Here is a 14,843-nt window from a genome sequence, read left to right as displayed (position 1 = left end):
TATCTTGAAAATTAAACTGGTTTATCAGTTAAATAGGAATAATGAATTTTAACTGTAAAGTAATAAGACTTGAATCATTTTCATAGAAATTTATGTATTTGTCCATCTTTTATAATAATGGAAACATTAATAAAAAGAGCTATCATTAAAGCAAGGCAAACAACAATAACAAAAAGAGAAATGGTGTCCAGATCCTGGTTTCTAAGTACCACTCTCCACTAAAAGGAATTTGGAGAAATGGCTGATTCTGGGATTGCGATAGGTAAGACACAGAATGAGTATGGTATCAGAAACCTAGAAAATGTTGAAAAAATTAAGAGTGCCCACTTCAGAAGCACCTGTACTAAAATTGGAACAATAGAGATGATTAGCATGGATGACACACGAATTAGTAAAGCATTTCATATTCTTGTAAACTGTATGTATGTTTTATCACAGTAAAAAAGAAAAAAAAAAACACCAAAAGGATGTAGTTACATCAAAGGGAAACAGGAGCCAACTAAAAGAGCTCCCAAATGCCCAAACTGATAACAATTGGATTATAACAGACCGAGGGACACTCCATGAAATACCTGAGGAGTTCTCTTCTAAATACTGAAAAACACAAGAGAGGAAACTAAGGAGGCATGATGACTTAATGCATTGTATCATAGATTGGATCCTGGAACAAAAATTGGGTGTTAGTAAATAGCTGGTAAATTTCTTTTTTTTTTTTTTTTTTTTTTTTTCTTTTTCTTTGAGACAGTCTGGCTCTGTCACCTAGGCTAGAGGGCAATGGTGCGACCTTGGCTCACTGCAACCTCCGCCTCCCAGGTTCAAGCGATTCTTGTACCTCAGCCTCCTGAGTAGCTGGGATTACAGGCACGCACCACCATGCCTGGCTGATTTTTGTATTTTTAGTAGATACGGTGTTTCGCTGTGTTGGTGAGCCTGTCCTTGAACTCGTGGCCTCAAGTGATCTGCCAGATTTTCGTATTTTTAGTAGAGATGATGTTTCACCATGTTGGCCTGTCTGGCCGCGAACTCCTGGCCTCAAGTGATCTGCCGGCCTTGGCTTCCCAAAGTGTTGAAATTATAGGCGTGAGCCACCTTGCCCAGCTGGTAAATTTCTAAGGCTAGAGTTTAGTTCGTAATAGCGTACCAGTGTTGGTTTCTTTTTTGACATGTGTGATGGCAATATTAAGGTGTTGACATTAAGGTAAGATATATAAGGGTATTCTGAATTGTCTTCGTAACTTTTCTGCAAATCTAAAATTATTTCAAACTTAGTTTACTACAAAAAATAGACTTTCACCACTGAGGCTTATCGAACTTTTAATGAACAGAGCATTCTGATGTTATTTAAGCAATTCAGGATAGAGAAATAAATGCTCTCTAGCTCATTTTAAACAGCTTGTAAAAATCTTGGGTTTATGAAATGGGACCTCTGAAGCTACACAAACACAAACCCTAAGAAGCAAAAATTCTACCCACCTACACAGGAAGACAGCAGATGACAGTAGAGCTTCTCTGTCTCTGGTTGGTTAGGGGTAGAAAAGAAATAGCCACTTTGAGATTAAATCCTAGGCTTGATTTTCAACGAGTTTGGAGTTTGAAATTTATACATGCAAGAGTAATGGAATCCTCAAATTAAGAAATTAATGTAAATGCTGGCCAGGTGCGGTGGCTCATGCCTGTAATCTCAGCACTTTGGGAGGCCGAGGCAGGCAGATCACTTGAGGCCAGGAGTTCGAGGCCAGCCTGGCTGACATGGTGAAACACCGTCTCTACTAAAAATACAAAAATTAGCGCAGCATGGTGGCGCACACGTGTAATCCCAGCTACTCAGGTGGCTGAGGCATGGGAATCGCTTGAACCCCGGGAGGCAGAGGTTGCAGTGAGCCAAGATCGCGCATGCCACTGTACTGCAGCCTGGTGACAGAGCCAGACTCTGTCTCAAAAAAAGAAAGAAATTAATGTAAATTTTCATTTTAGATCATCTAGCAAAAAGTTTTTAAAACTGAATTTTGGAGAAAATAATATATGGCTAGGTAGTTTATCAAACATTTTTATCTTGAAATGTTTATATTCTTGTATTTAAGATACTCTATTTCTTTATTATAATTTTTAAAAAACAGAACTTTAATTTGCCCTGCTTTTATAGGAAAAAATTTAGCAAATATTGAAAACAGTGGCCATAAATTCTGGAAATACAGGGAAGTATACACATTAGTTTAATGTTACAATACTTGGTAAGATTGTAGCTATCATATGATGTATTCAGCATGTTGTCCGTCATTAGCAAAGGATGGCTCAGTACACAGGTTCAAATTGTAAGAGCACTGCATTAATATAACAGTTTCATCAATCTCTGTACGTGCATGTATGATATACTGTCTCAGATGATTTATGTCAATTGTTTTTACTAAATCTAGGTAAACCTGGATTTGGAAATAAGACTGTATTATATTCTCTTTAGTGTGAAGGTGTATGGAATTTGAAAATATGCATTTTAATCCCAAGTTAGGAACTAAAAACCTACCTTCTTTCTTATAAGACTGTTACTACTACATCTCAGGCAAATTGTCATTTTCATAATGCATATCTTCACAAATTTCAAATTTTTCAGGGTGGAAATTGCCCAGTTGTACCAGATGTTGCTCTGCTCGATATTGGTGCAATTTGCTGGGATTCAGATTCTGGCATTGCTATTTAATAATTGTGTGACCATGGACAAGTTGATTAACGTCATTGCATTTCAATTTTTTCATGTATAAAGTATTAATAATAATATGTCATATAAGGTTATTGTGAGGATTAAAGGAATTAATAAATACAAAGCACACATGGCACATGATGCTATTTTCTGACTGCTATTATAAGTACACTACTATCAGCTGGGCACGGTGGCTCACGCCTGTAATCCCAGCACTTTGGGAGGCTGAGACAGGCGGATCACGAGGTCAGGAGATCAAGACCATCCTGGCTAACACGGTGAAACCCCGTCTCTACTAAAACTACAAAAAATTAGCTGGGTGTGGTGGTTGGTGCCTGTAGTCCCAGCTACTCGGGAGGCTGAGGCAGGAGAATGGCATGAACCCGGGAGGCGGAGCTTGCAGTAAGCCGAGGTCATGCCACTGCACTCCAGCCTGGGCGACAGAGTGAGACTCCTGTCTTAAAAAAAAAAAAAAAAAAAAAAAAAGTAAGTACACTACTATCTCCACCCATATTATTTTTTCTTTTGTTATTTTCATATTTTGTTTTCACTTCAAGTGTTTTGACTTTTTGTAATATAAGAATATGAAATTCTTGCAAGAAAATTTCTTTGGAATTTTTGAGTAAAATGATTTTAATGAAATGAAAGCTATGATTTACATTACTAGATCACCAGTGTGAATAGAATTACAAATAGCCTCTTTTATTTTTATGTGGTTTATTTAGAGTAGGAAAGTAGCTATTGTAGCTCCCTGGTCTGTTGCACTTTTTGCAGTTCCCCTTCTGTAGTGCTTTTATCCTACAATTAGCTATAAGGTTTTTGCTTTTTTCCCCCAAAATTAGTGTTTGTGTTTAAATAGATACAGTATTTGGATGTAGTATTTAGATGTAGTACTTAGTTACTAAGGATTATGTTTAAAATCCTTGATATTGTATGTATGTGAAGTTTAAGAGAGGAATTTAATACTTTACAACAAACATACTTCTCGCCCCTGACATAATGTAATCATACTACAAGACTAAGTACTTGTTCCACGATTGCTGGTCTTGTACGTAATGTTTTTTGTTCCGATTTTGGAATTGTCCTCAAGACAATCTCGTTCAACATTTATTCCTTTATTTATTAATTTGTTTTTAAATAACTAAAAAACACAGTAAAATTTTACACATTAAGTTTCATTTATTGGTATAGTTTTGTTATTTTATAGTATCACTTTTTATATGGCAAAGAAACTATGATTTGCTTTTAATAGGCTTATTGTAAGTATGCCATTAACTTTTTCATTTTGAAAACTGTATTTCCGGTTAGAATAAAACTATATAAATTTCTTTTTTAGGAAAGAATACCCACCTCATGTCCAAAAAGTTGAAATTAATCCTGTAAGGTTAAGTCGGCTCCAAGGTGTTGGTAAGTGGGCAGTTTTGTTACACCTGTGAAGGATTTCAAATTGCTGTATGAAAAGTACAATGGAGATACAATGCTGGCTTTAGAATATTCCCAGGGATAATAGATATATATGCAGAAAACCATTTTTTTGTAACTGATTTGAGAATTTCTTTAATGGTAACCTGATACCTGGAACAGTTGCACAGTTAGGTGATTACAGTTTGAAATCTTTTGATTATTTTAGCATTTTTGTTATGTTACAAATTTGCAAATAGTGTAACTGTAGTTGAGCTATAGCTTTGAAATTGAGTTTTATTGAACTATGTTATAATGTTGTATTATGTAGTTGTGTTTCCACTTACTGGTTTTGCTCCTAAAATTTAGAATACATTAGGGAAACACTCAATTAAAAAGAGACCACACCTGCTAAAACTGTGTTAATAGTAGATACTGGAAAATCATTGTGAGTAAATATTTATATTCATACTGAAATATTTTTCAATATAATGGTTATTAATCCAAAAAATAAAATAAGGGCAAATAACATTTATAAAAAATATATCATCATAAAATCAGTTTTCATTATCTAGAATAGTGATTTTAATGTGTGTCCATCTTGTTTTTCTGAGGCCTTTGCTTGTTTAAATAGCTCTGATGGCTCTTAGTTCCAAACTAGAATCATTTTTAAAAGCTAGGTTTTTCTGATAGCTTAGAATGTGCTTTTAAAAAACACCCACAGTTTTTTTTTTCTACTTTGGGTGAAAATCTTTTGTGCATGTATTGAACATTTCTCTATTTTATAAAGAGAATATTCCAAACATTTCATCCTTTCTTAATAATGGACAGTCTTTACAGATGTGAACTATTATACTTTACATACTAAGCATAGTTATGCTTACTAAGTTTATTAAGTTTAGTAATAGTGACTACTCTCTTCAACATTTATTCTGTTAAATGTTTATTGAGCTCTTACTCTGCTATATGCTGAGTCCAGTGCTTTGCATTCATTATTTACTTTTATCCTAGCTTTCTGTTCAAGATCCCTATAAGCTAAAAAACTTCTTCAAGGACATAGAGCTAGTAAATGACAGAGCTGGTATTGGAACCCATGTCTGTTGATGCCAAATCCCACACTCTTAAACACTGTACATTATTATATTCTTGCTCTGTCACTAAGAAGGTTACTTCTAATCCTCAGAACTGTACAAAAGGTATTATTTTTATTTTAACAAATGCATTTCTGGCCTGTTACGGTGGCTCACGCCTGTAATCCCAGCACTTTATGATGTCGACGCAGGCAATCACCTGAGGTCAGGAGTTCGAGACCAGCCTGGCCAACATGGCAAAACCCCATCACTACTGGAAAAAAAAATACAAAAATTAGCTGGGCATGATGGCGCATACCTATAATCCCAGATACTCGGAAGGCTGAGACACAAGAATCGCTTGAACCCAGGAGGCAGAGGTTGCAGTGAGCCGAGATGGCACCACCGCGCTCCAGCCTGGGTGACAGAGGGAGACTCGGTCTCAAAAGTAAAAAAAAAAAAGCATTTCAAAGATGTTAAGTGATTTGGCCCACTAATAATGGTTTTAGATGCCAATCACCCAGGCTTGTTACAAATAATTTTTGAAGTTTATTCAACAGCATTCATTAAGTAAACAAGCATACTCAAAAGAAAAAAGAGCATGCTTATTTACCATTCTTTTAACTTGGGTTTTGTTTGTTTGTTTGTTTGTTGTTGTTTTTTGAGATGGAGTCTCACTCTGTATCCCAGGCTGGAAGGCAGTGGTGTGATATCAGCTCACTGCAACCTCTGCCTCCTGGGTTCAAATAATTCTCTGCCTCAGCCTCCCGAGTAGCTGGGATTACAGGCGCCCGCCACCAAGCCCAGCTAATTTTTATATTGTTAATAGAGACGAAGTTTCACCATGTTGGCCAGACTGGTCTCAAACTCCTGACCTTGTGATCCACCCACCTCGGCCTCCCAAAGTGCTGGGATTACACGCATCAGCCACTGCTCCTGGCCCTTAACCTGTTATTTTGAAATAATTTTAGACTTAGAGAAAATTTAGAAATTTAATACAGAGACATACATGTTTATTTTTTCCACACAGCTTCCCTTAATGTTAGTATTTTATAATCCTCGTATACTTATCAAAACTAAGAAATTGGTATAAGATTCTTAACTAAGCTGTAGAACTTATTTAGATTTCACCAGCTTTTCACTAATATCCTTCTTCTGTTTCAAGATTCATTCTGTGATCCCACATAGCATTTGTCATGTTCTCTTAGTTTCCTTAATGATTTTGAAGACTAGTCAGTTGCTTTGTATAATGCCTCTCAATTTGGTGATGATGTCGTCTTAGGATTAGATTAAGGCTATGCATTTGGGGCAAGACTTCCACAGAAACAATGTTGTGGCATTCTCAGTGCATCATTTTAGGGGTTACATGATGTTGAATATGTCTTAGGATTGGTAGTGTTAACCATGATCATTTGGTTAAGATACTCTCTGCTGGGTTTTTTCACTGTAAAATTACTATTTTTCCCTTGGTACTTAATAAAGATTTTAGAAGAGATATACTCTGAAACTGTGCAAATATCCTGTTTTTCTTCAAACTTTCACCCACTGATTTTAGCATCCATTGGTGGGTCTTGCTGGCATCAGTTACTGCTTAATGATTGTCTAATGGTGATTTTCTGTTTTCTTCATTTCTTTTACATTTATTGATTGGAAATCTTCTGTAGGGAAGATCTGTACCTTCCTGATATATTTATTGATTATTATTAATTATTTATACCTGTGGACTCATTATTAATAAATGAGGGTTTTATGAGTAATACTTGTAAACCTTAGGAGAGGAATGTTGATGTATTTAACTTGTAAACTTCGTTTTCAGCTTCTTTCGTGTTAGGTAGGTACATGTATGCTTGGGTGTAGGATAAATAGCAATGCTATAATAATACTGTATATATTGTTATATGAAGATTGCATTTTATTTCAAGATTTCCTTTGGAGATAATTTTTAAAACATTGAGATTTCAAACCACAGGATCACTAATTACCTGCGTAACACTTAGCATAATTTTCTCCTAAACGATATCATGGTCTTTCTATAGTTAACACTCAAGGTGATTTTCTTTATTGTTCTCTTTGCCTTCTTTATTTTGAATTTGAGGCACTTAGTATGTTTTTTTATAAGTTATAGCCACATGTCAGTACTTACCAGCATTGATAAGCACTTCTTTACTATAAAATTAAAGTTTGTAAACCATTAAGTGTAATTTTTGGTCAGACCACATGTCCTGTTGCTTTTTTATTTAGTTGCTTTAAAAATTTTTTCTAAACATGTAGAATAACAACCGTTAAGATCTCATTTTTCTCCCCACCTACTCTCTCATTTGTTTCTTAAACTCCCTTTTTTTCAGTCTGTTTTTTGTATCGTTGTTAGAGAGAACAGACATATATTGTCTCTGAATGTACATTTAATTATATTCTTCATGTAATTACAATTCAATCACCTAATTTAGCACTGCTTAACACACGTTAACTTTTGCCTTTTGTTCGTTTTTGAGACAGGGTCTTGCTCTGTCACCCAGGCTGGAGTGCAGTGACATGATTATGGTTCGCTGCAGCCTCGACCTCCTAGGCTTACATCATTCTCCCACCTCCACCAAGTAGCTGGGACTGCAGGCGCATGCTGCCACATCCAGCTAATTTTTTGTATTTTTTATAGAGATAAGGTTTCACCGTATTGCCCAGTCTGCTGTCAGGCTTCTGGGCTCCAGCGATCTGCTCGCCTCAGCCTCCCAAAGTGCGGAGATTACAGGTTTGGGCCACTGCTCTGGCCACATACTAACTTTCAACCAGTCAGGGTAGCTGTTGTTAACATTTTAATATATAACTTTCCAGGCCTTTTCTATGCACATATACTCATTTTTAAATTGATATACAATATTCATACTGTGTGTACTGTTCTGTATGTAACTTGCTTTTTGACTTTATGATATCTAGTTTTTATACTCTCATTAAAAGATAACAGACATGGAACCAGCATGGAAAACACAATTAAAGGAAGTTTAAGAATCAAATGCACCAGCTATGGTGGTTCACACCTATAATCCCAGCATTTGGGGAGGCCAAGGCAGGAGGATCGCTTGGGCCCAGGAGTTTGAGACCAGCCTGGGCAACATGGTGAAACCCTAACTCTCCAAAAAAACGTAAAAATTAGCCGGGTATAGTGGCACGTGCCTGTAGTCCCAGCTGCTTGGGAGGCTGAGGCAGGAGGATCACTTGAGCCTAGCAGGTCGAGATTGCAGTGATCCACAATTGCGCCACTGTACTCCAACCTGGGCAACAGAGTGAGACCATATCTCTGAAAAATAAAAATAATCAAATGGATTCTTAAATTTATGGAGGACTTCCTTACAAATTTTTTTTGACCTCGTGATCTGCCTGCCTCAGCCTCCCAAAGTGCTGAGATTACAGGCATGAGCCACCACGCCCAGCTGCAAATTTTTATATCCAAGTTTCTATAATCTTTTTTTTTTAAATAAATGTGTTGTGGCCCACTATATTTATGTGGCATAATTTGTTTTCAATGTTTTGACATTTAAAATATTATTACTGTACTGGTACATGCATTTTATATATCTGATCTATTTCTTTACATAAAATCCCTAGAAATAAAATTTGGGGGACGAATGATATACACATTTTTAAGACTTGATATGTTAATGCCAAAATGCCTTGTGTGGCCGGGCGCGGTGGCTCACGCCTGTAATCCTGGCACTTCAGGAGGCCGAGGCAGGCGGATCGCTTGAGGTCAGAAGTTTGAAACCAGTCTGGCCACCATGGTGAAATCCCATCTCTACTAAAAATCTCAAAAAAAAAAAAAAGAAAGAAAAAATGCCTTGTGTAAAGGTGGTTAGCTTCCAACACAGTATTATTTGAGTCGGCCTATTTTCTCCTGCTTTTCAGCAATGTTAGATTATTATCATTATTTTAGTCTTTGCTAGTCTGATCAAAATGTTTTTCTTATATTTTCTTCGTAACTGGTGAGATATCTTACAGGATTAATGGCCATTCGAATTTCTTTTATTTATGTCTGCCCATTCATTTATGTGTCCTTTGCCTATTTATTACTTATTTGCAACTCTTTGTTATCTCTGATGTAGATATCTTTCTTTCCATTTTGTGGTTTCTCTGTTACTTTTTTCTTTTCTTTTTTTTCTTTTTTTGACGGAGTTTTGCTCTTGTTGCCCAAGCTGGAGTGCAATGGCACAATCTCAGCTCACCGCAACCTTCACCTCCCGGGTTCAAGCGATTTTCCTGCCTCACCCTCCCGAATAGCTGGGATTACAGGCCTGGGCCACTCTGCCCGGTTAATTTTCTTATTTTTTAGAGGAGACGGGTTTTTCCATGTTGGTCAGGCTGGTCTCGAACTCCCAACCTGAGGTGATCCCCCTGCCTCGGCCTCCCAAAGTGCTGGGATTACAGGCATGAGCCACTGTGCCTGGCCTTACTTTTTTCTAATGTTGTCAAATAGTACATTGTAGTTGAATCTGTTGTTAAAGTTGGGTTTCCTTAGTATTGTGTTTAGTAAAGCTTTTCCAACCCTGGAATTTTAAAAATATTCACCTTTATTTTCCAAAAGTCCTTGTAGATTTATTTTTATTTATTTACATGTTTTTACATGTAAATCATTTTTATTTAACAGCATTATTTTATTAATTAACTTTGTTTTCCCTCAATGCATTTGGGTGAATGTCAGAAATGCCTACTGAAATATTTAATAAATTGCTCTAGGAATCAATTTCAACTGTATATTTTCTCATGTTTTTGGAATGTTGTGGGTTTTTTTTAACTAGTTTATTTTGCAAATATATTTGTAAGTTTTCCAGTGATATCTTAAAGTTAGGTATGATTATTCAAGCTTGCCTCGTGCCCCTATAAAATGACAGTGTCTGTTCTTGGGAAACTCCAGGGCTAGATAGACTACAAACTTGTAAACATACTGTTGTAGAGTCAGAAAGTAGTATGTAAAAGCCAATTTAAAATGTGGTATCATAAAGGAGTGGTCACTGCCCTTTTCTGGAGTTTTAGTTAAATCTTCACACACAAAGATGAGGCCAGGCATGGTGGCTCACACCTGTAATCCCAGCACTTTGGGAGGCCAGGGTGGGAGGATCGCTTGAGCGCAGGCATTCAAGACCAGACTGGCCAACATAGTGAGACCCTGTCTCTATAAAATATAAAAAAATTAGCCAGGTGTGGTTATGAGCACCTGTAGTCCCAGCTACTCAAGAGGCAGAGGTGAAGGGATCACTTGAGCCTGTCAGGTGAAGGCTGCAGTGAGCACAGGTTGAGGCTGCAGTGCACTATGATCATGCCCCTGCACTCCAGCCTGGGCTACAGAGTGAGACCCTATCTCAAAAACAAAACAAAACAAAACATAAGTAAAGCTGAGTTTTGAATCATTGGAGTTTGACATACCAAGTCGAGGAGGGAAAGCTTTGCACCTAATGAGGATGGAATGCAAAGGCACAACAGGTGAAAGAGTCTCATCTTATTTGAACAAATAATGTATTTGATTGGAGAATGGATAGAGGATAGCCAGAGTTGAAGCCATAGAAGTAGGTAGAGATAGATTGTCATGCTAAAGAGTTTTTACAAAATCCTGTATGCCAAAAGTATAGTATATAGCCAGAAGTGATTTTTAAAGAAGATAATGAGAATGTGATAGATACATGACTTTAGTTTTGTTTTACATTGAAAATCAGTCAGTAGTAGCTACATGATGGAGAAAACCATTTTTCTAGTTTGTCTTTCTCTTTTGAAAAATTATAAAAAATAATGTAAAAGCAAATACATAACCATTATAAAGATAACGGTTTGTATTCTATCACTGTCCTCTGGGTACTTATTTTTCAGCGTATTAGTAGTATCACAACTAAAATCTCAAATAAGGAAGTTAAGCCTCTTCCTTACCTTGCTTCTCCTACAACTTCTATTATGAAAATGTTTATACAGAAAAGTGGAGACTTCTACAGTGAACATGTGTATATCTATGTGGTAGATAGATATAATTAACACTTTTCTGTTCTTGTTTTATCACATGTCCATCTAGTCATCCCTTTATACGTTAATTCATCTTTTTGTGATGCATTTTAAAGTTGATTGCAGACGGCTGATATACTTCTAAACACTTCAGTGGGCATATTATTAACTGGAGTTCAATATTTGTTTACAGTTTATTTTCTTTTGAGGGCTTGTTTGGAGGTTCTAGCAGGGGAGCACTGCTACTTGTATACCCTTGACCCAAGACCGGTCCTCCTCTATTGGGGATGGTCGTCCTCTTTCACCCAGTGTGCAGCTTTGGAAGGGATGCTCATGGAGCGATGAGGGAGGAAGTGGACACCCACCTAGCCAGCCAGATCAGCCCAGTTACCCCTGGCGATCAGTGGGGTGACAGATGTCACAGCCAGATCGCCCTCACATTCTTTGTTTTGAAATAAAATTTACTACAATGAAATACATAAATCTTAAGTATATAAAATTTGAAAACTACATATCCCTTTCTAACCAAAATCCCCATGAAGACATAGTACAAATAGTATCAGCACCTTAGAAAGTTCCCTCATGTTCTTTCACAGTTAGTCCCTACCTCTTCCCCCTCAAATGTAACCATTGTTCTGATTTTTCCTAGCATAGATTAATTTTACCTGTTCTAGGACTTCATGTAAATGGAGTAATGCACTTATATACTCTTATGTGAGGCTTCTTTCATTCAGGATCTTTTTTTGAGACTCATCCATACTGTTGCTTGTATCAATAGTTTGTTTCTTTTTAACATTGCATTGTATGAGTATACCAAGTTATTTGTCGATTTTCCTGATGATGGACACCTGGGTTGTTTCCAGTTTTTGTCTATTAAGAATAAAGCTGCCGTGAACATTCTTTTTATGAAGGATCTTTTTTTCAACTTGATTTTTTAAATGTTTTCTGTTTATATCCAACCTGTATATAGATCACTCTTACCCAGTAATATCTTCCATAGTCTCCCATTTTCTGCATACCTGGAAATAGTGTAGTGTATTTAAAAAGACGTTGAGCTAGGCTGGGCGTGGTGGTTCATGCCTGTAATCCCAGCACTTAGGGAGGCCGAGGTGGGTGGATCACCTGAAGCCAGGAATTCGAGACCAGCCTGGCCAACGTGGCGAAACCCTGTCTCTACTAAAAATACAAAAACTAGCCAGGCATGGTGATGCATGCCTGTAATCCCAGCTACTCAGGAGGCAGAGGCAGGAGAATTGCTTGAACCTGGGAGGCAGAGGTTGAGTGAGCCGAGATTACGCCACTGCACTCCAGCCTGGGCAACAGAGCAAGACTCCGTCTCAAAAAAAAAAAAAAAGAATACACATTGAGCTAGAAAATCTAGCAGGGAGTATCCTAATCTTCATGTTCCTACCGCAGGGTCTTTGGTAAATACTCTTTATTCTCTTCCTCATCCCTGTAAGAGAGATTCAGCATAATGTCACATGGTTTTCATCTTAAGTACTTCTCTGGAGTAATCTGTTGAGGATTTGAGGCTACATCAGCCTAGCAAAAATCACTTCTGTGATCACTTAGCTAGTAAAACTTCCACGGACGACTTACTAAGTATTTGCCATCCTTGAACCAGTCCAATCTTAAGCTTTTTGCCATTTTATGTTTCTGCTGTAATTTTAGACTAGTTCATTTTTACTTGAGTCACCAAATCTTCTCAAGTGTTTTTCTCTTCTTTCCCTAGAAAATAGAATCCTAATGGAATTTCTTAACCCTGAGGCTAACATTTTTGTGTTTTTTTCTTGACTCTTTATAGATCTACTCTAGTTTCCTATAACACTATCAATCATTTACCATTTCTCCTCATGATATTGGTTTCAAAAGTCTCAGCTTAACCTTCTTAATTATGTCATTCCTTCCTTTTTCTCTTTCTTTCAGAGCCTTATAAATAACCTTGATTTAGGTAGGGATCAGAATTTTAATGTCATTTTTCTCTACCTATTATCAATTAAAATTTTGAATTATATCAAAGCTTAGGACATTTGTTTCCCTCTTTGTTATGATGGTAGAGAAAATGTGAAATAGACAAGATGATATAGGTATGGTGAAGAGAAGAGTGTGATTACATAATCAGGATGAAATGATACTGTTTTTTTAAATGTCAGTCTCCAGGATGCGGCAGAAAACTAATTAGATACATGTTTGAGCAGAATAATGTGCAAAGATACGTGTGGCTTAAAAAGGTTAATGATGGGCCGGGCGCGGTGGCTCACGCTTGTAATCCCAGCACTTTGGGAGGCCGAGGCGGGCGGATCACGAGGTCAGGAGATCGAGACCACGGTGAAACCCCGTCTCTACTAAAAATACAAAAAATTGGCCGGGCGTGGTGGCGGGCGCCTGTAGTCCCAGCTACTCGGAGAGGCTGAGGCAGGAGAATGGCGTGAACCTGGGAGGCGGAGCTTGCAGTGATCCGAGATCGCGCCACTGCACTCCAGCCTGGGCGACAGAGCGAGATTCCGTCTCAAAAAAAAAAAAAAAAGTTAATGAAGTATGTTTATAAGGAAAAAGCTTTCCTTTGGGTACATTATCAAATTTAGTAAGGCCAAAAAAGCTTGTAGGGGCTTATGTTTTAAGACTGCTTTACTGTAAATTAAGTTTTTCAAATAATTGGTTGTGTGTTTCAGACAACTGTGTTTATTTTCCGAATTCCAAAATGTCTGCTTTCTTTTTATAGTGTCACATCATAGCTCTTCAACAAAGTAACTTAGCCTTCATAAAATTAATAATACCTGGATGCTCTGGACTGGAGCAGCTGCTCTGTAACCTCAGGTTTTAGATCTCGGGGAAAACAAAAGCACTTTTTAGTTACTCTCTGGCCAGAGGCTAAGTCCTTAATCGTTCTATATCTGTGCATGAATCATTATCTCTGTGTCACAAAGGTAATGCCATTTTCAGAGATGACATAGTGACAATGTCTCTTCCTGCGACCCCTGTAATTTCATTTTTTTAATGTGTCATATAGTTTTAAGTTTCTCATGTAATTCATTAATCCAGGAAACATTTATTAAGCCCTTGTGTAGTTTCTAGATGCTGGGAAAACACATGACTAAAACATAATTTCTGCCCTTCCCAGAGCTGGCAATACAATGGGGGAACAAGTACAAATAACAATAAAATGAGAGCTATGAAAACTCTAAGGATTGCTTAATTGTGCCTAGAGTCAGCTTCTCAACAAAGAAGAGTTTGAATTCACCACATAGATAGGCAGAGCTTCACTTGTGAAAAGAACAGCATATGTGAGGGTGAAAGAGAGAACACATGAAGAAATGAACTTTTTTGAGGTAAAGTTTAAGTGGAAGTAAGATTGAAACAGGAACTTCTGCTTGCCAAGAGATGGAATTTAATTAGAGTATTAGAATGACAAAGTCATAATTTTTAACTAGATCACTTTGGCAGTAGTGGGGAAGGATTTAAGGGGAGCAAAATTGGGATAGAGGACATCAGTTTAGGCAAGAGTTAAGCATCAGAAATGTAGTGGCAGTGGGTTTGGAGAGGACAGAGTGAACTTAAGAGCTATTTAGAAGTAAAGATGAAAGGACAAGGAGTAGTCATCGATTACTTAAATTTCTAGCTTTGGTGTCTAGGAAAATAGACGTGCAAACAATGAGAGGATGATGATCACTTAGTGAAACTTTTTGTGATTGCACTAAGCA

General features: G+C 37.2%; 1 protein-coding gene and 1 pseudogene across 6 annotated transcripts in view; both read left to right on the top strand.

Moving 5' to 3' along the window:
• The window catches only part of SENP6 (SUMO specific peptidase 6), a 118,455-nt gene that overhangs the window by 42,313 nt on the left and 61,299 nt on the right, over positions 1-14,843 (top strand). For all 6 annotated transcript variants that reach the window (XM_003271132.3, XM_030809313.1, XM_030809312.1 and 3 more), the window contains one exon: positions 4,032-4,102. In XM_003271132.3, coding sequence (XP_003271180.2) covers positions 4,032-4,102 — 71 coding nt within the window. The remainder of the gene's footprint in view (positions 1-4,031; positions 4,103-14,843) is intronic.
• On the top strand, positions 320-411 carry LOC115834542 (annotated as a pseudogene).

This window comes from Nomascus leucogenys, chromosome 3 (assembly GCF_006542625.1).
Source record: "Nomascus leucogenys isolate Asia chromosome 3, Asia_NLE_v1, whole genome shotgun sequence".
In the NCBI taxonomy this organism is placed as follows: domain Eukaryota; kingdom Metazoa; phylum Chordata; class Mammalia; order Primates; family Hylobatidae; genus Nomascus; species Nomascus leucogenys.
The sequence above is the reverse complement of the archived record's forward strand: the minus strand, read 5'-3'. Positions and strand labels throughout refer to the sequence as shown.